We start from the raw sequence: 25,886 nt of genomic DNA, 5'->3' as shown, positions 1-25,886 counted from the left end.
AACAGATGTTTGCATATAGTCCACAAAACAAGATAATAGCTGAATTTATATATATATATATATATATATATATATCAAATTTACCCTGTTCAAAAGTTTACATATCCTTGGTTCTTAATACTGTATGTTGTTACCTGGATGATCCACGACTGGTTTTTGTTTTGTGATGGATGTTCATGAGTCCCTTGTTTGTCCTGAGCAGTTAAACTGTCCACTGTTCTTCAGAAAAATCCTCCAGGTCCTGCGCATTCTTTGCTTTTCCAGCGTCTTCTACATATTTGACCCCATTCCAACAGTGACTATATGATGTTGAGATCCATCTTTTCACACTGAGGATAACTGAGGGACTCGTACACAACTATTACAGAAGGTGCAAACATTCACTGATGCTCAAGGTAACACGATCCGTTAAGAGCCAGGTGGTTGTAAACTTTTGAACAGGATGATCGGAGTAAATTGTTATTTTATTTAAAGTTCTTTTTTGTCATTTAGTACTGCCCTTCAGATGCTAAATAAGATAGTTACATGTCTCCCAGAAGACAAAATACTAAGTAGCTATAGCTTACTAGTTGGCTGCAAACCTGAGAGAAACGTTTCATAACAATTAGTTTGTGGCAAAATCGTCACTTTATTATTTTGGACTATAAACAATTGAGACTGTATTAGCCAAAGTAAGTAAATGTTTCTACAAGTGTATGTAATTAACACATTACATGCAGAAAACTAACTGCCCTAAACATTTTTAAAAGGGCTTAAACATTTAATAGCATTGCATGTCTCCTATTGCGTCTTTCTTCTGCACCTCATAAGCCAACATTCTTTTGTCTTAACACAAACAAAAATATCAAGAAATATGGATTTTGCATTAGCCTAATAATGATAATCACATAAAGAAAGCAATTTTTTGTAAAAAAAAAAAAAAACTAACTTGTGTGACCTGATAATTACTTTAAAATACTGTTGATAAATCATATCGCAATACTCAGAAAATCACTAACAAATATTTTTATTAACTAATAACCTTTTAGACACATCCACTTTTCGTAACATTTAAATCATTAAAATAAAAACGGTTACATTTGGTTCATAAACGGCAAACCTGAAGAAAGGAGATTCATTAATATCAAATGTTTAAATAGTTAGTCTTTGCTCGGTTATAATGGTACAGTGATTCTCCGGGTTGGGGCCTGGTACCGTAACGTTTACTGTAATGCAGTTGTATAGTTGTGATTTGCAGATCAAGATTTCAGGCTGTTCAAATTCTTGATGGGCCCATAAAAAGAGGCATGGTCATTTCATCACACAGGTATACAGCTTGCCGGACTGTTCTATTGGAGTGTTTTCCCAAGATTTATATTTTACACAGGTTTAGTTTTGTCTTTCTACAAGTGCTGATGATAGCAGAGGATAAACCACATGCATCCTCTACTTGTTTTCCAGTATCATGGCTAGGCCACTGATGGTTTGTGAAATGTATTCATTGACAAATGGAGATCCTGCCTGCACGCCTTCTATTTCCACAGGATTTACTGTGGTGTATTCTGTGTCCTGCTTTGTTCATCTCTCTTGCCTTCTAAGCCCTTTATTGCCATCACAGAATTAGGGCCTTTTTATCTATCTTTCCTATCTGCTATTAGTTGCTCTAGCTGTGTGCCAGCACCCATATCATTATAAACAAGCAGCAGATAATGCACATCTGCATCAGACAGCTGGTGGTAACTGTCTACTTCTCAAACCTATTTAAAATATACTGGTGATCTTCTTTCTCTGGCTTAAATTTTCCCACTGGGCCTTGTGTGTTGTAATATCTGTGGTTGGTGCTTAAAAGAAGTTCTTGTTCTTGGTTCTTAAAAGAAGGGCTAACCTCTGCAACCCTGCCACAGTTGATAATGGCCTCTTTAGCCTGTGCGGTGAGACCTATTTCTGCTCATGTAGTGGTCTATAAGGTGGGGGTTTTTTTTGTTTGTTTGTTTGTTTGTTTTTAAATTTACCTCTAGCTCTCGCTCTAGCCTGTTTCTGTTCTGGTGGTGATGCCATTCTTTATATTGACATATCATCAGACTAAATTCTATATTTACAGCTCCATATTCTCCTGAGAATAGTTCAGACATGGTACTGAAAACTGTGCATAATCTCAGTTACTGAGTGCATTCCTCGCAGTTGAACAACTAATTTGTGAGGTGATACTACATTGTGATCTGCATTTTTTTAACAATATACAGTCATGTGGGGGGAAAAAAGTACACCCCATGGAAATTTTTGGCTTTTTTGATGTATTTGGACAAGCAAACATTTGATCCTCTTTGAACCAGTGGCTATTAATGAATTGATGCTCTCTATCAAATAACACACAGAATTGATATTTTGTAGTAATTTTCACAATTTAAATAAACAAAAAACAGATCAGTCCCATGGAAAAAATAAGTACACCCCTACATTTATCACACCTTCAAATCCATAAAATTAGAATTGGAAATGTTATGGTTTCGGGTTGTTTCACTGCATCAGGGACTGGAAAGCTGGAATTCATTGATTCAACTATGAATTTTGGATCATATCAAAGAGTGCTTGAAGCTAAGGTGAGGCCATATGTCTGAAAGTTGACGTTGAACCAAAAATGGACCTTTCAACAGGATAATGATCCTAAGCACACTAGCAAATCCACCAAGGATTGGCTCAAAAAGAAGAAATGGAGGGTTATAGAATGGCCTAGTCAAACCCTGGATTTAAATCCCATTGAAATGTTGTGGGGGATTTGAAACGGGCAGTACATTCAATAAAACCTCAAACATCTTGCAACTGAAAGAATATTGCATGGAAGAGTGGTCAAAAATTCCAGCAAGTCTGGTGGACAATTATGCATAACATGTACAAGAAGTTATTTCTGCTAATGGGGAGCAATACTGGCTTCTGAGCCCAGGGGTGTACTTACTTTACTATTTCTGTTGAGTAAATGATGAACAAAAAAACAAGGAAAATTAGTTTTTCAAAGTACATCAACTTTATTAATAGGCACTGTTTCAAAAATGATCAAATGTTTGCTTGTCCAAATATGTCAAAAAAGCCAACTGTTTCCATGGGGAGCACTTATTTTTTCACATCACTGTATTTGTTTTTGCAACATGATCAATTTTTATTCCGCTGTATGCACACATCAATGACGTGAATGAAAAATAAATTAGTTTTTCATATTGGGTATATGTAGCATTTATCATCTACATCTACAACAGGTACATGTAAAAGTACAATAAAAAGCAAACGTGTATTTTATTCCTTCTCTAGAAAACCTCGTCTGAACTCACAGCTCGTGGCGCAACAAGTAGCGCAGCAGTACGCCTCTCCTCCACCAGCTAAGAAAGACAGGAGGGAGCGCACAGAGCGAGACGACCACTACGACATAGACAATTCAGACTCAGACAGGCCAAGTGTAGACAACTCTGACTCGGACAGACTGGGCCCAGACAGCAGTCACTTGGACAGAGGACACACACATAAGGACAGGAGACAGGAGCGCATTGGATTGGACAAACCTCAGCTAGTACAAACATCAGTGGAAAGGAGGCCTGAGAGACCAGGTCTAAACCAGGAACTGCACAGAGAACTTCTGGATAAGGTTCATTCACACAGGCCACAAATGGAAAAAGACCCTCATACAGGAGCATCTGGGACACAAGTGGCCGAGAAGGAGGACATGAAGAAAAACAAAGTAGAGAAGGCAATGGTGGACAAGCACAAAGAGAGGGAAAAGGTGCCTGGTTCCAACAAAAAGCCGACTGCTAAGAAGATAAAGTAAGTGGCATCTTCAAGAGTTACAGATACAGCAAATTCTAGAATAATTAGCACCCTTTAAGAGACTGGGCAAAATCTGTTGTATAAAATACACATTTTCCACTCAAACAAACTACTTTCCATAAGTTGTTTTTCCATTGTTCTTGTCTGGTTCTTTTTCAAAGCCTTTTGTCTTCAATATATAACTATGTCCATCCTTTGGGGTTGCACACATGTAAAATTCCTTTGTCAGCTATCACTATGGGGAAAGCCAAAGAGCTTTAGTGCAGGATATAGACTATTAGTGACCTACATAAAATGTATGAGAAGTTATAATTCAGCACAATGAAGGTTGTAAAAAGATTCAAAAGTCTGGAACAGAAAGAGGATACTTGAACATAACTCCCCACTACACATCAGGGAGGATATAGAAGGAGGCCAGAGATCTGCATTCAGAATTACACAGTTTAGTTGATTCTTCAGGTTGTGGAGTTTCACAATCAGTATAACATCACAGCTGTTTGGAAAGATTTCATGAAAGAAGCCTCTCTTGCGAGCAAGCCACAAAATGCAGCTCAGAACTTTACTTTAAGTGTCATTGGACAGCCATCTTAGTCTCCAGATTTGAACCTGTGATCTGAATAAATAAATAAAAATGTCTACATGCACAAACTTAATAATGTAAAGGAGTTTGCATATGCAGGAGTGGTCCAGCAGTGTGGCAGGGTTATAACATAACATTTGGTGCCCTAGGGAAGCTTGAACCTCCCACCCTGGTTTGACAGTGCACTGCCAATCATTAATCTCCACCCTCAGCTCTATAAAAATGTCCAGGCATTTCTGTATTATGTTTTGTATCTTGTATCAACAATCTGAACTATCATTCACTCATAATCCTCTGATCATTTAGTCGTCTAAATGTTTTTTGTTAAAGTGTTCAAACAATAGGGTGGCTTTTATGTTATCTATAGGTCTTGCGTGCATGTGTGTTAAGCCTAGTACTGCACCATGTTATCTTTATTAACTGTACTGTTCCATGACAAACCTGCACTTCAAAATATATGCATAGCAAAATCGCACCCAGTTGAAATATGTACTGTGTGCGAATCAGTTTGAAACTATACAGCATCCCTATATGTTTAAGCTCAAAATGGAGCTCATTGTTCGATATTCATTAAATTTTTCCATTTTTATGAAGGGTACCAATAATACTGGAGTTGACTTTATAACACAAGGGAAAGGTGGGGAGTATTGGTCTAGTGTCGTTCACCAGACAAGACTTGTTTGAAACTTAAACTAATTATTTTTTTTGCACTAATTCAGATTGTCTTGTTGTTCTCAGACCCAAGATCCTCAATAAAGGTCCTCCTAGTGAAAGAAGCAGCATGAAATCTGGCAAATCGGCCACTAAGAGCAACAAATCAATTATTTCAAGGTAAGTTTATCACAGTAATCACAATTATACTTGTCTGATTACTGCTATCCATTGGGAAGGATAGCATCACGGGTGTATACCTGCATTGTCTGTGAATTTGGAGCTGATCCTGGGAACAGCAATGACCCTGATCAGGATAAAGTTCCTACTGAAGATGAATGAAGTGCATTGAATAAATTGCATTGCATCATTTATTGCAATTGAATGAAAACTGTTACATCTAGAACAGAACTACAGCAGTCCACAGCTAGCACTGAGTTAACATGGGTAGTGTATTATGCTCCCTTATTTCAGCAGTGTATATCATTTCCCTTATATCAGCAGTGTATGTCAAAGCCCATCCCCTTAATAACAGCACCAATCCTGATGGTTAACGATGCCACTCGTGTCTTTAAAAAATTGTTCCTGCCAGTTTAAGCCCACTCTTCGACTGTGCCTGCAATTCAGCTAGAATTCATTTGGCCCATATTGGTGATTAACCTCCTGTACCAAATAAGTGGAATTGAATTGAAGTTTGGTGAGTTTGCCAGCCAGTGAGTGTGTCCTAGTGTTCCATCATGTTTGTCAAATAAGTCACTCAGAGATCTGGCCCTATGCACCCTACATTTCATCCTGGAATGTGGGAGTGTCAGTGTTGTGAGGTAAAGAAAAACTGATGATCTGGTTTTATGCGTAGATATATTTGTCCAGATCCACACCTTACTGGCTTTGTATAATATGTTGCTACTATTTTATCAATGGAGCTTGTGTCTGAATGTTGAATATGTGCCCAGAAAATGTCAAACACATTATCTCAGGACCTATCCAGTTTGCAGTCTGACTTGAAAGCTTGTCTGGGAAGCACAGAAAGGTGTTGACTTCACTTAGAATTTTACACCTGCCTATTCCCTGTGCTTCAGACTGAAATCCACTGAAATGACAAGTTGCCATATTCCACATATCAGACTGTGTATAGTTATGGCATCCCCTGATAATTGTTTTTGATACCCATGGGAGGATCCTTCAGACCAAAAAAAACAACACAGTGGCAAACTAAACAGTTTATTATATTTTGGTGGTTGCAGTGGTGTGTTGCTGAAAACTACCTAAAACTATGTAACTGTATTGCATAAAGGAGTAATTTAGCTTCCAGAGTATAATTTTGAGCCTTTGCGCTTCTGTCTTGCTGCAGGCCTAAGCTGAAGAACATAGACCGAAGCTCAGCTCAGCAGTTGGCCATAACAGTGGGCAACGTTACGGTCATCATCACAGACTTTAAGGAGAAGACACGCTCCTCATCCACCTCCTCGTCCACTGCCACTTCCAGCAGTGGCAGCTCTGAACAGCAACACCTGAGCTCCAGCTCGGAGAGTACGGATAGGGGGTCATCCCGTGCCTCTACTCCACGCAGAGACCTTACTTCTGGACACAATGAGCTCCTTTGAGCCTGGAAGATGGAAGTCATGAATCCTGAAACACATTGATAATGCACAGATAGAACCTTTACACTTAAAAGGATGAAGGATCATTATCATGCATGGCACCGTTTCCGTCTTGATATTTTATTCCAAGGTGTGCCATGTGTTTCAATACTGTTTTTAACACACCCACCTCAACTCCCCACACAACTCACAAGTATCACCTGCGTCACTTGAGTGGCCACTTGGAGCACAAGAGGAAGAGGATGTAGCACATCTTGGGTAAAGCTACGTTATATGGCCTAAAGTTTGTGGACACGTGACCATCACATCCGTATGTGGTTCTTCCCCAAGCTGTTGCCACAAAGCTGGAAGCACACAATTCCATAGGATATCTTTTGTGTGCTGAGAGGTCCATGAAGACATGGTTTGCCAAGGTTGGAGTGGAAGAACTCGAGTGGACTGCACAGAGCCCTGACCTCAACCCCACTGAACACATTTGGGATGAACTGGAATGCTGACTGCACCCAAGGCTTTCTCACCTGACATCAGTGCCTGACCTCACTAATGCTCTTGTGGCTGAATGAGCACAATTGCCCACAGCCATGCTCCAAAATCTAGTGGTAAACCTTCCCAGAAGAGTGGAGGTTATTATGACTGGAAAGGGGGACTAAATCTGGAATGGGATGCTCAACAAGCACATATGATTGTGATGGTCAGGTGTCCACATATTTTTGGCCATATAGTGTATTTCCTTGATTTGTAACGGTGTATTTCCACTGAACTCTGTACTGTCATATAGTCATACATGCTAGCAAGTCAGCCAAAGGTGTGCTAAATTTTAATTATTATATACATATATACATTTTTGCTGTTTTGAAAAGGAAATTGTATTAGATCTCCTAAAGTCTACAGTAAATTTGACTGGATTCCTTGGGCCTTCAAGGAGTCAGAGAGCCTTTTCTAATATTCCCGTGAGCCAACAATGTATTGGAACAGCCCTGGAGATGGTGACTGATTTTAGCTTTAAAAACAGTATTGAAATGCATGGATGGTTTTCACACTACTTCCCAGAGAGAACTTTAGAGTCAAATGTTGTGGAGTCAGCATTTTTAAGTGGTAGAAAATGAAACCGTCTGTATGTTTTGAGCCTTAGATCTGCAGTTTACATAATTGTTCTCTGTTACGAAAATGTCCTGTATGATTCTCCAACACGGACTATCCCCAGACCACATTCTGACACGGTATATGTCAGGTGAAGGTGTCACAGTTGTGAGAAAAACACATAGAACCTCCCAGAGGAAAAAAGTGTACTTTTGATTTGTTAAATTAATGATTGTATTTATAAACTGTGATAAGAACAAATAATCTTGTAGATGAACTGGAACTGCAAACATGAACATACTAAAAGACTGTTGTTCTAGGTGCTAACATACATTAATAAAGGTGATGGATGGATTGGAAAACACCTATGAATAATATGAAACACGTTTATCAGCATTTGAAGAATAATGTTCAATGAAATCTATTCAGTAAAGGTCATTTTTATATTGATGGGTGTTTATGTATTGTCAGTCTATCATTGATCAAAACCCATATGATCTGTTTGAGAACCATTCTTGTAAATGCTACTGCTAAATAATGTTACCAAGCTTTTTGCTTGCCACAAGGACACATTGTTTTAAGTCGCTGTGAGACAAGTAAGCAGCAAAACTTCATCCAATTCATTACTGCCTCAAAGCATTATGAAACTGTTGATGTGATCTTTATAGATGAAATGTCTTTAGTGTATTTATTTTGTGCAAGCAATTCTGTTCTTGTGTATAATCGGTAACCTTAATTTACTGTGTAAAGATGGTTACATATAAGGAATACTTGTCATAATATAGATTAACACTATGTTTATCTGTGGTGTATTGAGTATCTGGCACAGTTTCTTAGTTATTTTGGCATATTATTCCAGTTGTTGTGTGTTAAAACAGCAGTTATTGCATACACTGTTTCTCTCAATGCTGCTTGTTTTTTGGGTTTTTTCCATCTGCTCAGTCTGAAGTAAATTCTGCTTGCTGAATTCTGCTTGTAGCATAGCTTTCATTTAAAATAAAGTAACTGCATTTGTTTGTTCTTGTGTCTTTCATATTTTGTATCTGTTGTGGTATCATGTCTTATCTTTCCTGAACACATGATTATCACATTTTCCTACATTTATATTGAATCATTTAGTAGCCGTTTTTACTCTGGGTGGCTTACAAAACAGCGCTGAAGGTGCAGTAATACAAAGCATCAAGGGAATCTGCACGCATTCATAACCTGAAAGATTGGAGATAAATGCTAGATTGTACAACTGCTTGCATTTTCTCCATGTTAACAGAAATTTTTAATCAAGTGCATGAATAATACAATCAATAAATAAAAGCAGCAGGTAGTACAATATCAATGCATGGTAAGTATAGAGGGGGAAAAAAGGCCCTGAAGCTGAAATCCTGAGCTGGTATGTATGAAGCTATTCAGGATCAAATTTTGGTCTTAAGTCACAAAGAATCAGGAAATTTACTCCTGCACTTATATTTATTAAATTACCCCTGCACTTTTCCTGCATGGGAGCAATATACAAAAATTGTTTAGCCTTGAAAGAATTCTTAAACAGGCTACTAAAATGTCATGACACTGACACCTTTTCTTATCCACCAGCCCAGTCGCATTAGTTTACAATTGCTTGTTCTGCCCTGCCTATCTTCTGGAGTACTTCATTGAGTCTTGAGGGACATTTTCTCACAGAAGCAAAGAAGATACCTCAAATTATGGCAAAAAGTAAATAAGTAATAGTGATGTGCTGGTAAAGTAGAACATGATTATACTTTGGTGCAGTGGCAGCCATCCATCCATAGGGTCAGGTGGGGCAGAGCCCCACCATATACTACATTCAGGTTCATAAATATTTGGACATTGACAGAGTTATTATTTTGTCTACTACAGTACACTCACCATCCACAGGAACACCTGTGCACCTGCACATTCATCCATCAATTTTCAATACTGCTTATCTTACACAGGGTCGTGGGGGAGCCTGGAGCCTATCCCAGGGAACTTGGGGCACAAGGTGGGCGGACACACATTCATGCAGTTATCTAATCAGTCAATCATGTGACAGAAGTGCAATGTAAAAAATAATGCAGATACAGGTCAGGAACAAGGTAAAGTACACATCAAACATCACAATGAAGAAAAAGTATGATTTCTGTTACTTTTATTGTGGCATGGTTGTTGGCACCAGATGGGTTTGTTTGCGTATTTCAGAAACTGCTGATCTCTGGGAATTTCACACATAACAGTCCTTAGAGTTTACACAGAATAGTGTGGAAAAACAAAAAACATCTTGTGTGTGTAAGGTCTGCAGGCTGAAACATCTTGAGAGAGAGATCAGAGGAGAATGACCATGATCCTCCAGATCTGCTACTTTATCTAAGAAAAACTGTTAACAAAAGGCTTGACTAAACAAATGTGTTTTGAGCCTAAACTTAAACACTAAGGTTGTGTCTGAGTCCTGAACACTAATTGGAAGGCTGTTCCATAACTGTGGAGCTTTGTAAGAGAAAGCTCTGCCCCCTGATGTAGCCTTCACTGTTTGAGGTACCAACAAACAGCCTGCACCTTTTGATCAAAGTAGGCATGGCAGATCATAATTAAGAAGAAAGTTTTGCTCAGGTACTCTGGTGGGAGAGCATTCAGTGCTTTATAGGTCAATAGTTGTATTTTTTTAATTAATGTGAAATTTTACTGGGAGCCAGTGCAGTGTGAATAAGATCGGGGTGATGTGATCATATCTTCTGATTCTAAGGACTCTGGCTGTTGCATTCTGGACTAACTGGAGCTTGTTTATGCACCTACTGGAACATCCAAACAGTAGGACATTACAATAATTCAACCTAGAGATAACAAAAGCATGATAGATAACAATAACAATTTTTTTTTTACCCAGAGGTAGCATATATAAAAAGAAGAGCAGTGGGCCTAAAACAGAACCTTGTGGAACACCAAACTACCTTAGTATGCACAGATAAGTCACCATGCAGCGGTCCCTTGGCTGGAGCTTGAAGCGCTGCTTTTACCTGCTTGTGGATAGAGTGCAGAGCAGAGGACAGGGTTGCACAGTAATTTATCATTGCATCATCACAGGAAGAGGAGCTGTCACAGGTCTAATTCCTGTGTGTGGAGGTCTCCAAAACAGTATCCCAAAGGGGCTAAGCCCATCCTAAGTCTGCTTCAGAACAGAATTTGTTCATTCTCTTTTTTGGTGTCCCATTTTCTCTCTCTACCACCCCATCACTAGCTGGATGATATGCACAGTGCTGCTTTAAGTCAGTACCCAAATATTCACCCACCTACATAAGGGCATGGCTCACAAAAGGTGTGCCATTATCACTGGAGATTTTTTGTGGGAGTTCCCCATCTAGGAATTACTTCTTTTTCATTTTCAGGGCTTCTTTTAATTCGTAGTGTTTTATTACTGAATACGTTGCTCCCAAATCTACCAACAATGTGACACTTTGTCCATTAATTACAAGAGATATACATGTTAACTGTGTAAAATTAGAGGCATTATACTTTAAAAGGTTAATGGTCATGACTGGTTCAGACATTTGTGAATTGTCAGTCTGACTAATGTTGGCTGTGAGTGGGTGCATAAATTCTTGTTCTTTGTGAGCTAACTGATAGTTTGAAGAGGTGTCTGATGTCACCTCTTCTGTCCCCAGATGCCTCACCCTTCCCTTCCTCTGCCTGTCAGTCGGTTTCTACTCTGGACAGAATGTCCAACTTTTCCGCAGATAAAACATGTTAAGTTGTATCTATGGGGTTGCCACCTGGCCTTCCTGGCTGTTCTCCTCCTCCTCCTCCTTTCTTTCCTTTGCCTCTCGTAGGAGCTTCTCCGCATGGATTTCATACCTTTCCACTTGTGTGAGGCTTCCAGTGTCCCAGGTGATACATTGTTGTTTGACTATAGTGACAATTTCTGGTTTCATGCCATTCATAAAGCTGTTTCTGAGATGTGCCTCCCATGCTGTGATGGCCGCCTGCCCATTTTCATGATTTCCCCTTGAAGCAGCGTGCTATAAGCGCGAATGCGCGAGCACCTGCTTTTCCATTGTTGACAGTAGTGACATCTGGACATGTGTGTTTTGTTTATGTTTCTGTCATGTCTCCTCCCTGTTCTGACATTGGCTGGGATTTCACGTGTGTCTGTATTGTCCTCAGCTGCTAGCAGTTTAGACGCTGATCATGTCCACATATATACCGCGCGCCTCCCAGCACACAACGCGGAAGATTATCGTAGAGTTAGATTAGTTTGTTTAGTAGTCATAGTCACGGTCCATGTTTAGAGTTAGTTCACGCTGGATTATCCGCTCCCAGTTCCTCGTCATAGTTCATGTTTCTCGTTTTGTTTATTGACCCTGTTTTCCGTGACCACGACCTTGATTCATGTTTAACCCTTTGTATGCCTGTTTGCCGATCGCCTGTTTTGGATTACGTTTATGGATCACGTTTTGGATTTGTCTGCCTGTCTCTCTTTTAAAATAAACAACTGTTCATACTGCACTTGCATCCGTCCTATCTCTGCTCCGTCACGATACGTGACACCCATCTGCCAGAGCGTCGGGTTTGGTTCATTGATCTCAGTGAGCCTGGACAGGTACTGTGATACAGTCTCTGAATCTTGCTGCTTGCACTTTGCTTTTTTTGTCATGTCCAGCTGCACAGGAAAGGTGTTCGTCAGCTTCTGCTGGAGCGCCGTGATTTATGCTCTGTACCTTGCGTTGACTCCATCATCCCACTATGGGTTGATCAGGCGGATATCATCCCCTGGGAATTCACGTGAAACCTTGACCCAGTCCGTACCAAGTTTCGCCATGAGCAGTTGTCGTAGTTCATGAGTGGTGGGTCTGAATTCTCTGCAGAATATCTGAAGTTCATCCCCAAACTTTCATCCTCCTACTTTGCGGAGTGCTGGCAGATCGGTCATGCTGCTCCTGATGTCTTCCAATGTCCAGGGTCTGTGAACTAGCATAGAGCCTCCTTCTCAGGCCACTTCTAACATTGGGGCATTTACCATGGCATGCACTGTCCCTTCTCTGTCCGATTTTGTTGGTCTGAAGCCCTCAGGCAGCAATGTTGTTGGTCCCTTCACTTGGGATCTCGTATGTAACGCCACCGGTGAAGTTAGGACGGTTGGCACATAGTTCGGTGGGGGTTGGTGGCTCAGTTCTGACAGGTTCGGATAGAGTGGCGTAGGCTGGGCTGCTTCATCGTGAGGAGGTGCCTCTTAAACTGCAGGTTCCTCCCTCCTTAATGGCTGTGGGCGTCGCGGTGGGACAGAGTCCAGGTCTGGATCGGTTTTCTGCAATTTAGCACACTGAGAAACAGATGAAGGCCCTGCCTGACATTTTTTCTCTCTTTTATGTGCCTCGCATTTGCATTCAGCAAATGCCTTCCAGTCAGCCAAAAACTGTGCTTCTTTTTTTTACTTTTAGGAATATCTCTCTTCTTTGCTTCCAAATTAAATTTCTGTTGTTCTAACTGTCTGAGACTAAAAATACCTTTTTATGGGAAAGCACATTCTTTAACCCATACATCATATTGGTTCAAACATCCTTCCCCATAATTTACACATAAAAATGTGATATTAGGATCAACATATGAGCACCCTGTCACAGGATGTACTTTGCTACATGTTTTCCCTATATTATATTATATTTTATTGTATTTTTTTCAGCTTCTATAACTTTCAATGTTTTAATCAGTTTAACCTGCTATGAAAATCAAATGAATATGCATTCTTGTGCACGGACAGAAAAGGTTCAAAATGTGTGCCAAATCTCTAGACATTCAATTAATCATACAGTGCATCCGGAAAATATTCACAGCGCTTCACTTTTTCCACATTCTGTTATGTTACAGCCTTATTCCAAAATGGATTAAATTAGTTATTTCCTCAAAACTCTACAAACAATACCCCATAATGACAACGTGAAAGATGTTTGTTTGAAATCTTTGCAAATTTATTAAAAATAAAAAACAAAAAAAGCACATGTACATAAGTATTCACAGCCTTTCCCATGACACTCAAAATTGAGCTCAGGTGCATCCTGTTTCCACTGAACATCCTTGAGATGTTTCTACAACTTGATTGGAGTCCACCTGTGGTAAATTCAGTTGACTGGACATGATTTGGAAAGGCACACACCTGTCTATATAAGGTCCCACAGTTAACAATGCATGTCAGAGCACAAACCAAGCCATGAAGTCCAAGGAATTGTCTGTAGACCTCCCAGACAGGATTGTATTGAGGCACAGATCTGGGGAAGGGTCCAGAAACATTTCTGCAGCATTGAAGGTCCCAATGAGCACAGTGGCCTCCATCATCCGTAAATGGAAGAAGTTTGGAACCAGCAGGACTCTTCCTGGAGCTGGCCACCCGGCCAAACTGAGCGATCGGGGGAGAAGGGCCTTAGTCAGGGAGGTGACCAAAAACCCGATGGTCACTCTGACAGAGCTCCAGCGTGTCTCTGTGAAGAGAGGAGAACCTTACAGAAGAACAACCATCACTGCAGCACTCCACCAATCAGGCCTGTATGGTAGACTATGCTACATGACAGCCTGCCTGGAGTTTGCCAAAAGGCACCTGAAGGACTCTCAGACCATGATGAAACAAAGATTGAACTCTTTGGCCTGAATAGCAAGCATCATGTCTGGAGGAAACCAGGCATTACTCATCACCTGGACAATACCATCCCTACAGTGAAGCATGGTGGTGGCAGCATCATGCTGTAGGGATGTTTTTCAGCGGGAGGAACTGGGAGACTAGTCAGGATCGAGGGAAAGATGAATGCAGCAATGTACAGACACATCCTTGATGAAAACCTGCTCCAGAGAGCTCTGGACCTCAGACTGGAGCGAAGGTTCATCTTTCAACAGGACAACGACCCTAAGCACACAGCCAAGATAATGAAGGAGTGGCTACAGGACAACTCTGTGAATGTCCTTGAGCGGCCCAGCCAGAGCCCAGACTTGAACCCGACTGAACATCTCTGGAGAGATCCGAAAATGGCTGTGCACCGACGCTCCCCATCCAACCTGATGGAGCTTGAGAGGTCCTGCAAAGAAGAATGGGAGAAACTGCCCAAAAATAGGTGTGCCAAGCTTGTAGCATCATACTCAAAAAGACTTGAGGCTGTAATTGGTGCCAAAGGTGCTTCAACAAAGTATTGAGCAAAGGCTGTGAATACTTATGTACATGTGCTTTTTATTTTTAATAAAGTTGCAAAGATTTCAAACAAACTTCTTTCACATTGTCATTATGGGGTATTGTTTGTAGAATTTTGAGGAAAATAATGAATTTAATCCATTTTGGAATAAGGCTGTAACATAACAAATTGTGGAAAAAAAAGTGAAGCACTGTGAATACATTCCGGATGCACTGTATAACCTATATGTTCAACAGAGCAAACCTTAAGAATGTAAAAGAGTTTAACTGTGAGGGAGAGTCCACATACAGCAATTTGGTATGGCTTACAGTTTTCTCTTCCCTTCTTTTTTTTTAAATGATAATTTCTTTTTTAATTATTATTATTATTATTTATTTTTTTATCTCAGTAAAATTTACTTGTGCGTTAAATTTGCCAAATGTATCATGTACCGCTGATATGATGAAATGAGTCAATGGGGCATGCCACTTGATAATAACTTGTGCTTCTTAATAAGTACTCTCTTTACTTATTTATTGCTCGAACCGGACTCTTTCCGTTAGCAAATATTTTTAGCGTTATCATCTCTCTCTCTCTCTCTCTCTCTCTCTCTCTCTCTCTCTCTCTCTCTATATATATATATATACACACACCCGTGCGTGTATATCTTAGGGTTAGGGTTAGGGATCTAAGAAACACCAATATCTGCCATCAGAGAGGTGAAGTTCCTGGAACTTCTTATAAGAAATCGCTCCATGTAATACTTCTCTCAATGTAATATGCACATTTCTTATATCATTGACTCCCTTCCATACAGACAGCAATACACTATAACTTCATAAAAGTCTAATTCTAAGTCTAAATTCTAAATTCTTGATGATTCCTATTAGGTCTTTCACTCAGCAAACCACCTGCGCGTCAACACGGATTTCAGGGTGAAACTTTTTCACGAGCGTCCTCTGGTTTGCTTGTTGTCCAGAAAATCTGAAAAGACTCGCGCAGCCCAGCCAGGAAACGCCAAATTGTCGTGGAAATTAGACAACACTCACACTCGTCCTCTGAAGGTAAAATGGTTAATATGGGCTGTTGCCTTTAAAATGACTTAAAATACATAATATGTAATAAGTATGAAGAAATAATAATTGGGTCAAATAACAGTATCAGAAGCAAGTCATTTGATGGTTTTATTGAACAACATTGTTAAAATACACTAAGTAATATACATAATATAAACAATCAAATGTGTTCATTATGTATTATATCAAATGCCTGCAGAGGGCGACAACGGCCCAGTGATTGTTTTTGTTACACTTTACAGATCAAATCCTTGTTTAGGGCTAAACATTTGAATGTCCACTGAATCTTTCATATTTGACCACTTTTTTGCGACAGAAATGCTACAGCAACTGTAATTTCTTGAGCAAGAGCGTGTGGACATCAGCACATGCAAACTCAGGGCGAGTAATCAGACATGCCTCAGTGGAGGTCAAATTATTAACGTTGAATTCATCTCAGCCATTAACTTCAACAGACAAAAACATAACGCTTCACATGTTTGTGAACATACCTGGAAGTGAGGCACAGGATTCATGTTGGGCTTTTTATTCTATTTCTTTTCTTTTCTCAGCGCCAGACTGCTGATGACTTTTCTATATTTATGATGATCATTTACAGTCAGCAAACATGAGGTGGGGGCGGGGCGGATATATATATATATATATATATATATATATATATATATATATATATATATATATATATATATATATATATATATGCGTAAAATACGTTTATGTGCATATTAATATAGAATGAAAGTTTGTTTTTTGAGCAACAGAGATGCTGGAAGTTGGTGCCCTACGAAAACTGCGTACTCTGCGTATAGGGAGCTGGCTGGATATTACAGGAATTTTCAAAGCAGTTTACACAGCCTTTGTCAGATAAATTGGAGACATTGTTTTGTGTTACTCCTTGCACACTTAAAGAATTACAGCTGTTTATTCCGTTCTAGAAATTTTCACCAAGCCCTTAAGTATACAGAGTATTACACACCCTGGCTTGAACATAGCCTTTTTTAATAACTTATAACTGTCTTATAACTCTGCTGAAAAAACAAACCCCAAAACAATAGAAACCCTCCTAGAATTTGTAATGGTTGTAATGGAAATTGTATTGGTTTTAATGTAAACTGTAATGGTCCCTGTGGGTCTTTACTTTTGCGTTCTATTGGTGGCATGTTTTGTATAGTGGATAAAAAGTGAGAACCAATAATGGTAATGGAATAATAGTTAGGTGATGGTTTGTAATGGTATTTGTAGTGGAAACCATTAGAATTTCTGTGATGTTTTTTTTCAGCAGGGGAATGTTTATATAATGCTTTTGCGTTACACCATTATAACATATATTTTTAAAAATTTCTAAATGAAGTACTTTTAGACATTACTATGTATCTGTAATATGCAACGATTTTCTTAGACGTGTAAGCTCTGAGACATTTAGTTCAGTAATACAGTTACAATGCCTTTTGTCGTTTTGCAGAAAATAACTATTCACAGAAAAAAAAAAAAACAATAGTCTGCACGTTCAAACAATTCTGCGATAAAATTATGTCGAGTTTATCTGTTGAGACAGTTCACATGCTGCTATTTTGAAGGATCTTGTGTTGCGGGTGAATCTGGAGAGAAACCAGTTGCTCGCTTCACTCCCAGCGGCTCTGCAGCTCTGCGGCTCGGGCTTGTTTTGGCGGTGACGCGGCGGAGCAGCCGGCCGAACGGCAAATGAGTCAGCAGCGCCGAGAGGATCGCTTTTTTTCTGATGTGGCAATAAACAAGCTCTGTTGTTGAAACTTTAAGCGTTGTTTAACAGATCATCCGTGCAAATGGCGGTACCCGCAGCCCAGAATCTGCAGCTGAACGCGGGAAGACGAAGCAGCCCAGTGAGCTCTGAGGAAAATAACATTCACATCGACGAGAAAGAATTGGAAAACATCACAAACAACGTCGAGGACGGAATTTCACTCCCACTACATTCTCCATGGACCTTCTGGCTCGATAGGTATGGCGCTCTTTACTCATCCCACCGATATGCATTCATGTTTTTATTTCTGATTGAGTTGCCTTGTACATGCTTCCTAACAAAGGTTAGCAGTCCAGGCCCAGCTCTTCCCGACTGTTGCTTATCCAGCGAGCCAGTGTTTACAGCCAGTCAGCTGCTCACTGAGTCGAGCTTTTAACTCCTTTTCATGTTCGTTTATATACTTTACTCTTTAAGAGAAATGTTTAATGTGTCTACCTTGGTTTTTATTGACGCGGACAGTTTTATATTAGGCAGAAGGTTTATAAAGACAACATAGCTTCGTGCTAGGATAAAGTTAGCCTGCTTGCTAATATCATTCACTTTGATGTTGTTCGCTAGCAACGTCAAAAGTAGGTCGACTCGCGCGTCAGTAGCATGTGATGGCAACATCCAGAACCGCAAAGGAGTGCACTAAATAGTATGCTAAATTTGTGCTCTAATTACCGTAGGTACCGCAGTCTTGTGGCGTTCTGTGTAGTACTGTTTATTTGGTTTTGGACGGAACCGAAATATGTTCGTTCCTTACGGCGTTCACCTGACTGACTGCCTTTTATACTTAAACTTCCGCAACTGGAAGAAAACCTCAAGCTCATTTTTTCCGAATGACAAAAAAATATTATATATATATATGTATAATATTTAAAAGTTCCTTAAACAAATATATTTAAGTATTGGTGTATCGTTGTTGTTATTATTATTGTGATTGTTATTATTCTAAGATGAAAATGTTAATAGTAGCATGTCTTTTTTATTATTAGTTTGGTAGATTTAGCAGTTTTTAATTAATACTCACATGATGGGTCATTATTTATAACTATGATACTAATATTGCTAATTATAAATTGTTACCGTTCCAGTCTATTTTTATATACTGTTTGTGCCTCTGGTTATTTGTGTTAACTATATGCTGAAACCTTGATTGCATGGTGATTTAAATAACACATGAATGTAACCTGAGACCCAAAACAGGTGATGACTGAGCACTTAACCTGATATTAATACAGACTTTTAATCAACAAGGGTAAAGGTTGGTAAATATCAGGGGCTGAAGTCCTGTTTACACTTTGGATGAGCTATTAAAAGCTGTAAACATCATTTTTTGGAAATGTTTATAGTATTATTATTTCATTTTGTGTGTATGAAGATGTCACATGTACCAACTCAGAAATAATAACTAATGCGGATTAACTGAGTACACTGGGTAATTTGTTAATAGTTAATACAAAGAAAACATTGTGTATGTATTTTGTTACACAAGAATGAACGTAGTATTTTAAGACCTGTGTACTTTTCAGCCCTTTCACTTTTTTTTTTCCTGCCCTCCGCTTTTAGCTCGGTTATCTCTTTCTTTCTTCTGTCCATTTGCTTGTTTTGTGTATGCCATTCTTATTTTTCAAAAAAGGTACAATTGTTTTTGTTTTTATGGTTGTTTTTTTATTATTTATACCATTTGTGTTCCTATTTTACTGCTTTTATGGTGGCTTGTAACATGACCTTACCTTCTGAGAGGACCTGAATATTTTTTAATGCAACCATACATTGTCATCCTAAACACACACACACACACACACACAAACAAGCTTTTTTAAATTATTATTATTCTCCATGCCTTCAGCCTTCATAAACTGTGTTTGGATTTGACCTACACATTTGCACTCATGTAAAATTCTGTCATTGTCATCCACCACAGTAGGTAAATCCACACTAGACAGGTGGGTCTCAACTTACACAAGCCACCTAATGGATATATAAATACACATGTCTGAAAGTCTAAACAAAAGTCTAAACAGTTGAGGGGGAAAAAAAATCAAGGAAGAGGATGCTTGAACATACAGGGACGAGAATGTTGAGGGAGGCAAAAAAAAAAAAGAACTCAAACATTACGGTTTCACATTTATGCAATGTGGTTAATTCCTTGTCAAGTTTCAGAATCAACTATTAGATATACTGAAATCAAAAGCCTTTCCTGAGTGCCTGCTCAATGCAGCACCTGACCTCTTTACCAATTGTAAAATATAATGGAGGACCGTTGAGGCTTTGGGTTGTGGTCAAGGGGCTTTTGCAATGATTGATTGGTTAATGATAACCTGGTTGCCTCTGCCAGGAAACTAAGACCTGGTTGTAGATGGATCTTTCAACATGGTAATCACTCCAGACATACAGTCCCATTAACACAAACGTTTTAGAAAATGCTAGTTACATGCTGATTCAGTATTTGCATTAAATGCAAATAACACCGTAGGGTGCGGTGCAAGCTCACCCCCGTTGAACAGTGGCTCAATCGAAAGGTCATTTAATTTCACAATGTTGGGTGATATGACCTTGGGCAGATATCCAAGATTCAACCACAAGGTCACCCTAGATTCATCTTGCCGTCAACGCATGCAAAGTGAGCTTATCGCTAGAACATGAACTGCAGTGATCGCTAGCAAAAAGGTCATTTTCAGAGACACCCATTTCAAGTCAACATGCTGCGCAGGCTCAAGGAGAGTCCTTACAGGGCTTCAGCACACGGGGGAGTTCCCACACCAGGTTCCAAGTGGATCATGATGGGTGGAGCTGCCGTGCCCCCTTTAGAAAGGCCACATGAGACCCTAGAAAAATGCCATCAAAAGTGCTCTTGTGCACTGCAATGGGGTGCTGAGTACACATGAATGTAGATGGGCCCAGTTTAGCAGTCCCTGAAGTGAAGTCAGGATCCTTTGACTAAGGAAATTCACTGGGCCCAGCTGATAAGGTGAACATTAGAGGTGACAACGCTGTCTTCATAAACCTTGAAAGCACTCGTCATGCTAGGGAAAAGCACAAGGGTTTGACTTTGTACTGAAAGACAACCGGTAATTTGCATCTGTGTTTTGGTGCAATGGGACCATGAAATTAAGTGGCTGCATGATTGGAAGTACGTCCGTCCCTCTTAACATACAAAAAGAGATGTGCAAAAAAAGAAACAAGTTCAACTCTCGCAGACATAGAATTGGATTAAAAAAAAAAAAAAAAAAAACTGGCATCTTTTTTTTTTAAAGAAGCTAAAGATATTTAGACGGTGGAACCAGTTTGTGGTGTCCTAAAAGCCTGAATGGTCCGTTTAGCCCACTTCTCATTCTGAAACCTCTAAATGAATAACAGATCTCTAACTACAAAACATTATTACTGACATTTATCCAATCTGTCTCTATATGAGAATATTATCAAGTGCTTATGTCAACCAAATTAGACAGCCAAACTAACATATGATGATGGTATTCAGTAAAAACTGTTTTTTACTGCTTTCACACAATTTTTTGTTGTTGCATCTTTGTCTTTCCTGCATTTCAAACCCTGTGTAGTTAAATTCTAACCAGACAAATTAAAAATAAAGGCAAAATAAATTTCGATTGGATGTCCTGCTAACTGAAACACTCGGATGTTCAATTAATTTAGCGTGTTGTGTGCACTCGAGATGAATCCTTTCCGGTGTGGAATAGGCTCCAAATTAATGGTATTTCTTTTGGCAAAAAATTGCAGTTTTTGAGACTTCAGTGACATCCTTAATAAATATAGTTAACTTATGTTAATTCTTTACTTGTCTAATGTTATCCAAGTTGAACGTACATTGATAGATTTTATTTCACGCATGAACTCCAAACACTGTGTCAGCTCATCTTTCAAGCTGGAAAATTGAGAGAAGATGTGAGCTGGGGGGGGGGGGGGTATTTGGAGCTATCCATGATTCCCTGTATCTTGACTAGAGCTCCAGTCCAAGCTAAAGAGAAGCAGCCCCATAGCATGATACTGCCACCACCATGCTTCACCATGGGTATGGTGTTCTTTGGGTGATAAGATGTCTTGGTTTTGCACCAAATGTATCTTTTATAAACTATGCCCATAAGTTCTTCCTTGGTCTCATCAGATCACAGGTTTCCTACTAGCCCCCCTGCCCCACAGCCCAGACATGAAGAATACGAGAGTTTGTTGTCACATGCAGGGAGTGACCAGTACTTAATAGATATTCCTGCAGCTCCTTTAATGTTGCTGTAGTTCTCTTGGCCATCTCCCTGGATAGTTTTCCTCTTGTTCTTTTATTAGTCTTGGAGGATCATCCTGTTTTTAACATGCCTTTATGGACCTCACTTGGTGTGCAGGGGCATTGTCATGATGAAATGCGTTTGGGCAGACAATTGTGTGCTTCCAACTGTTTGGAGAAGATGAACATGTGGGCTTTATGGTGGTTAGGTGGTTAGGTTAGGTCACTGCTTTAGGAGCTGACAGTATGCCAAGTCACAAGGATCTTTCAGAGTGGCACAATTTGAACTTCTTTTAGTTGTAATCCATAATAATAGATGGTCAACATTTTAGATCATGTCAGTCTGATTCCTAATTAAATTTCTCGATAGATTCGTCAATCAGATTATAACCAAGTAGTGTCAGTTTACGAGGATCTTTTGCAACCAGGTTGCACACCTCTATCTTTGTTTACAAACATCAAAAGGGTCTATGTGTGTGCTAAATTTTTTTTTTGTAGTAACATTACTCATAGTCAGGTATATTTTTACCTGGGCTGCTAAGAAAAAATTAGCTTGTACAGTTAAGAGAGGAAAAGGACAGCATGCATGGATCATTCATTGTTCAAAGGTTTGTGTCAGTTTAGTGAAGTATGAAATAATTGTTATAAGTCCTGTTTGACCACAAATACTCTCTTACTCTCTCTCTACTCCATACTCCAGTCACTGCAGTGAAGTCTTCATCGGTAGTAAATGCTAGCCTGCTAGCTAACACAAACCATCTTGACAGGATTTCTGTGTGGGTTTTAGCTATAAACTGTAAAGCAAACAATTCATTAAAGTAAACGTATGTAGTAAAATTTAGCCATACTATATTTAGCCTCCACCACTGAGTGGGGGGAGGCTTTATATTGTCCATGTGTGTCCGTCCATTCGTCCATCTGTCGAAGATTTTCTCAAGAACGAGTGGCTGAATGTTTGTAGGATTTATATATAATTAGCATTAACCAGCAGATGAACTGATTAGATTTTGAAATTGAAGCAAACAGGGTCAGGGTCATAGCAAGGTCAACTGTCTGAAACAGGTTTTCTTCAATAGCTTCCTGTATTGTGTAAGTATATTTAAACCAATAAAGAGGCTAAATCTGGTTTTCCAAGAATCAGACAAACATTACTCACATGTACACACTTTGTCATGTACAGTATCCACAACAGACAAGGCACATACCTGTTTTCACATCTGGGTCATATACTGCAATGTCAGTGGAGTATTATGTGTTCCTATTTATGCAGATAAATTTGAGTTTAGGGTTGTTACAGAGACAGTTTTTCACTATGTATGATTGGGCGGTTACCTCACTTTTTCAAATAACCAATTAAAATGCATTTCTGTGTCACCCACCCCTCTGGCTCAGCATGCCAGTTTTCCGCAGCCACTGTCTGTGGTCTGCTGGTTTTCTGTTGAAAGCAAAATGTATTAGCTGGGAATTGGTCTGAGTTAGGGACAAAATTGGGGAAAAATGTCTTTTAACTACAGTTGTAGAGAATTTATTCAGTGCAGCATAATATGGACATGCACTGGACTGAATTTTATACAGTTGTATAAAGTAAGTGTATATATTTAGCTGTTTGCTTATCAATCCAAACATTTCTGCAGATTGTAGTGAAATGAGTTCCAATACATTTTATTACTTATGCCGTTGGCAAGGAAGAGTTCAGTCTATTGACACATACTTAGGTTTTTGTAGTAATTTTTTTTCCCCTCCCCCTTCACTACCTGCTAGCATTTTCTTGCTAGCATTTTTAAGATAATAGTTCATTTATAGTTAATCATTTTAATATTTTACTAGGTCCTTACCAGGGACAACAGCAGCAGAGTGTGAATCAAATCTGAAAAAGATCTACACAGTGCACACTGTTCAGGTGAGCAATAAGAAATGTATAATTTCATAAGACAATGGAGTACTGTGTGAGTGAAATAAAATGACTAGGTACTAATAGAAATATGATTTCCTTTATTACAAACTTGCAGCTTGTTTATATGAATCATGTTTGATGTTTTCTATATGACTGGTCTGTCACTGTGAAGCAAAAACAGTGAAGGCTTTAATCCATCTAATTAACCTGCCCGTTTGTGCTGTTTACTGTTTGTATAGAGCTTCTGGAGTGTGTACAACAACATCCCTCCAGTGTCCTGTCTCCCACTGAGGTGTAGCTACCACTTAATGCGAGGAGAAAGAAGACCACTATGGTAAAATCCCTGTAGATGTTGGGTATTATGCATATTTCTATTATGGTTGTGGTGATTTTTTTTGTTTTTCTGCTAATCGATGCTAATTTCTTTCTAATCGTGTCTTTATTTAACATATAGGGAAGAGGAAAGTAATGCAAAGGGAGGTGTGTGGAAGATGAAAGTACCAAAGGAGAGCACAGTAAGGTTTTGTTTTGTGCTTAGACTTATCTGTTGTATGAAGGTTACATTTAAATAGGAACAGTACATTCCTGTTGTTTTAACCCATAGGATGATATTATTTGATCAGTATTAATGACTAATTTTAAATCGTACTTGTATTACACAGGTCATTACGATATTATGTTGCTTTTTTTTTTTTTTTAAACTGTACTCTCTTTTTTCCCCTTCTCTCTTTAGTTAGCTGTGTGGAAAGAGTTACTGCTGGCTACTATTGGTGAACAGTTTGCTGACTATTGTGCATCAGGTGAGTTTCCTGAAACATGGAGAGTAAATGCAAGACATTGTTTTACAGGGGTTTCTAGGTAAAAATTCTCCCCAATTTATCTTAAACCAATAAAATAACAATTGTTGATTTGGTGAAAAATCATTTTAACAACTGAGGATAGAATGAATCACGATTTTATTAACAAAATAAACGTTTAAACAAATATCCTTTGCATACCTCGGCTTTTCAGTATGCGAATGACTCAGGCAAGATTTACAAGCTAGCCATGGGTGCATTTTAATGATTTTAATGCATTCAAATTCACCATGTGGCCAAAGTTTGTGGACGCCTGACCATCACGCACACCCATGTTGTTGAGCATCCTTTTGTGACAGCAGTATGGGGAAGAACCACAAATGGGTGCAATGGTCAGGTGTCCACAAACCTTTGGCCATATAGTGTATATCTTAAAGAGACTAGCAGAGAGTCTTGTCACCTCATAGATCCACAGTCACCGGTTCGATCCTGAGCTTGGGTCTGTGTGGAGTTTGTATATTCTCGCATGGATATCCTCCGGGTTCTCCAGTGTTCCTTGTGAAAATGTGGTGAAATGAGTTGCATCACTTTTAAGTTACAAAAGTCAGTTCTGAATCAAATTGAAAACCAATGAATCATAAATCTAACGAATTCACAGATTCCTAACCCTACTGTTTTACAATGTGATATGACATGCAAGCTCCTTTTGTGTGATAAACGTGATGTTATTCTCAAATTTTGTTTCCTTTTTAGAGGATGAAGTTGTTGGTGTAAGTGTCAGTGTGCGAGACAGAGAGGACGTGGTTCAGGTTTGGAACGGAAATGCATCTTTTGCTAATGAGGCAAACATTTTAGGAAGAATCTACGAGCTCCTTCCACAGATATCTTTTAAAGCAGTATTTTATAAACGTAAGTTACAGAAGCACATTTGTTCTTCATAACTGTCATATGCAATATTTGAACCATATACAGTGTTTTGTTTCAAGTCCAGCTTTATCTGTATGTTTATCTCTTATCCTACCAACATTAACTTGCTAAATGAAAATGGGGGGGGGGGGAATAATATTCACTGAATATTTACACAGTTACTTAGTAAACAGGTTTTGCTCAGGTAATACACCTCCTAAGATCTAAGAACTTCTGGTTTCTCTTTCAGCGCACGAGGAGCACCATGCATTTGAAGGTGGTCGTTCAAGACATTAGCAGACTTTGCACATTCAGTGTCTTTCCTTTCACTGTCTCATTCTTCAACCGTCCTTAGAAAATGGACTGAAAAA

The 25,886-nt window shown here is 39.1% G+C and overlaps 2 protein-coding genes and 1 long non-coding RNA gene across 6 annotated transcripts in view; 2 read left to right on the top strand and 1 right to left on the bottom strand.

The window, feature by feature from the left end:
- Positions 1–9,294, top strand: part of rybpa (RING1 and YY1 binding protein a) — an 18,754-nt gene extending 9,460 nt beyond the window's left edge. The window contains exons 2-4 of one of the 2 annotated variants that reach the window (XM_053643108.1): positions 3,283–3,789; positions 5,111–5,203; positions 6,375–9,294. In XM_053643108.1, coding sequence (XP_053499083.1) covers positions 3,283–3,789; positions 5,111–5,203; positions 6,375–6,627 — 853 coding nt within the window. In that variant the 3' untranslated portion in view covers positions 6,628–9,294. The remainder of the gene's footprint in view (positions 1–3,282; positions 3,790–5,110; positions 5,204–6,374) is intronic. The other variant, XM_053643107.1, reaches the window with a different exon arrangement.
- On the bottom strand, positions 6,532–16,513 carry LOC128619152 (uncharacterized). 3 transcript variants are annotated; one of them, XR_008387894.1, is made up of 6 exons: positions 16,408–16,513; positions 15,752–15,898; positions 10,644–10,712; positions 9,846–10,526; positions 9,586–9,728; positions 6,532–6,652 (listed from the first exon to the last, which is right to left on the bottom strand). It is a non-coding gene; the product is annotated as an uncharacterized LOC128619152 (long non-coding RNA). The 3 variants fall into 3 exon arrangements; XR_008387893.1 differs by having other exon boundaries at positions 9,846–10,709; XR_008387895.1 differs by having other exon boundaries at positions 9,586–9,687; positions 9,846–10,709.
- Positions 15,763–25,886, top strand: eif4e3 (eukaryotic translation initiation factor 4E family member 3). Its single transcript, XM_053643109.1, has 8 exons — positions 15,763–15,904; positions 17,706–17,894; positions 23,746–23,818; positions 24,052–24,146; positions 24,267–24,327; positions 24,546–24,612; positions 25,363–25,518; positions 25,766–25,886. The coding sequence occupies exons 2-8, from the start codon at positions 17,719–17,721 to the stop codon at positions 25,810–25,812; spliced, it is 675 nt and encodes a 224-aa protein (XP_053499084.1). The 5' UTR covers positions 15,763–15,904; positions 17,706–17,718; the 3' UTR covers positions 25,813–25,886.

This window comes from Ictalurus furcatus, chromosome 15, assembly GCF_023375685.1.
Source record: "Ictalurus furcatus strain D&B chromosome 15, Billie_1.0, whole genome shotgun sequence".
Taxonomy (NCBI): Eukaryota; Metazoa; Chordata; class Actinopteri; order Siluriformes; family Ictaluridae; genus Ictalurus; species Ictalurus furcatus.
Note: the sequence above shows the minus strand (reverse complement) of the source record. Positions and strands in the feature narration are given on the sequence as shown.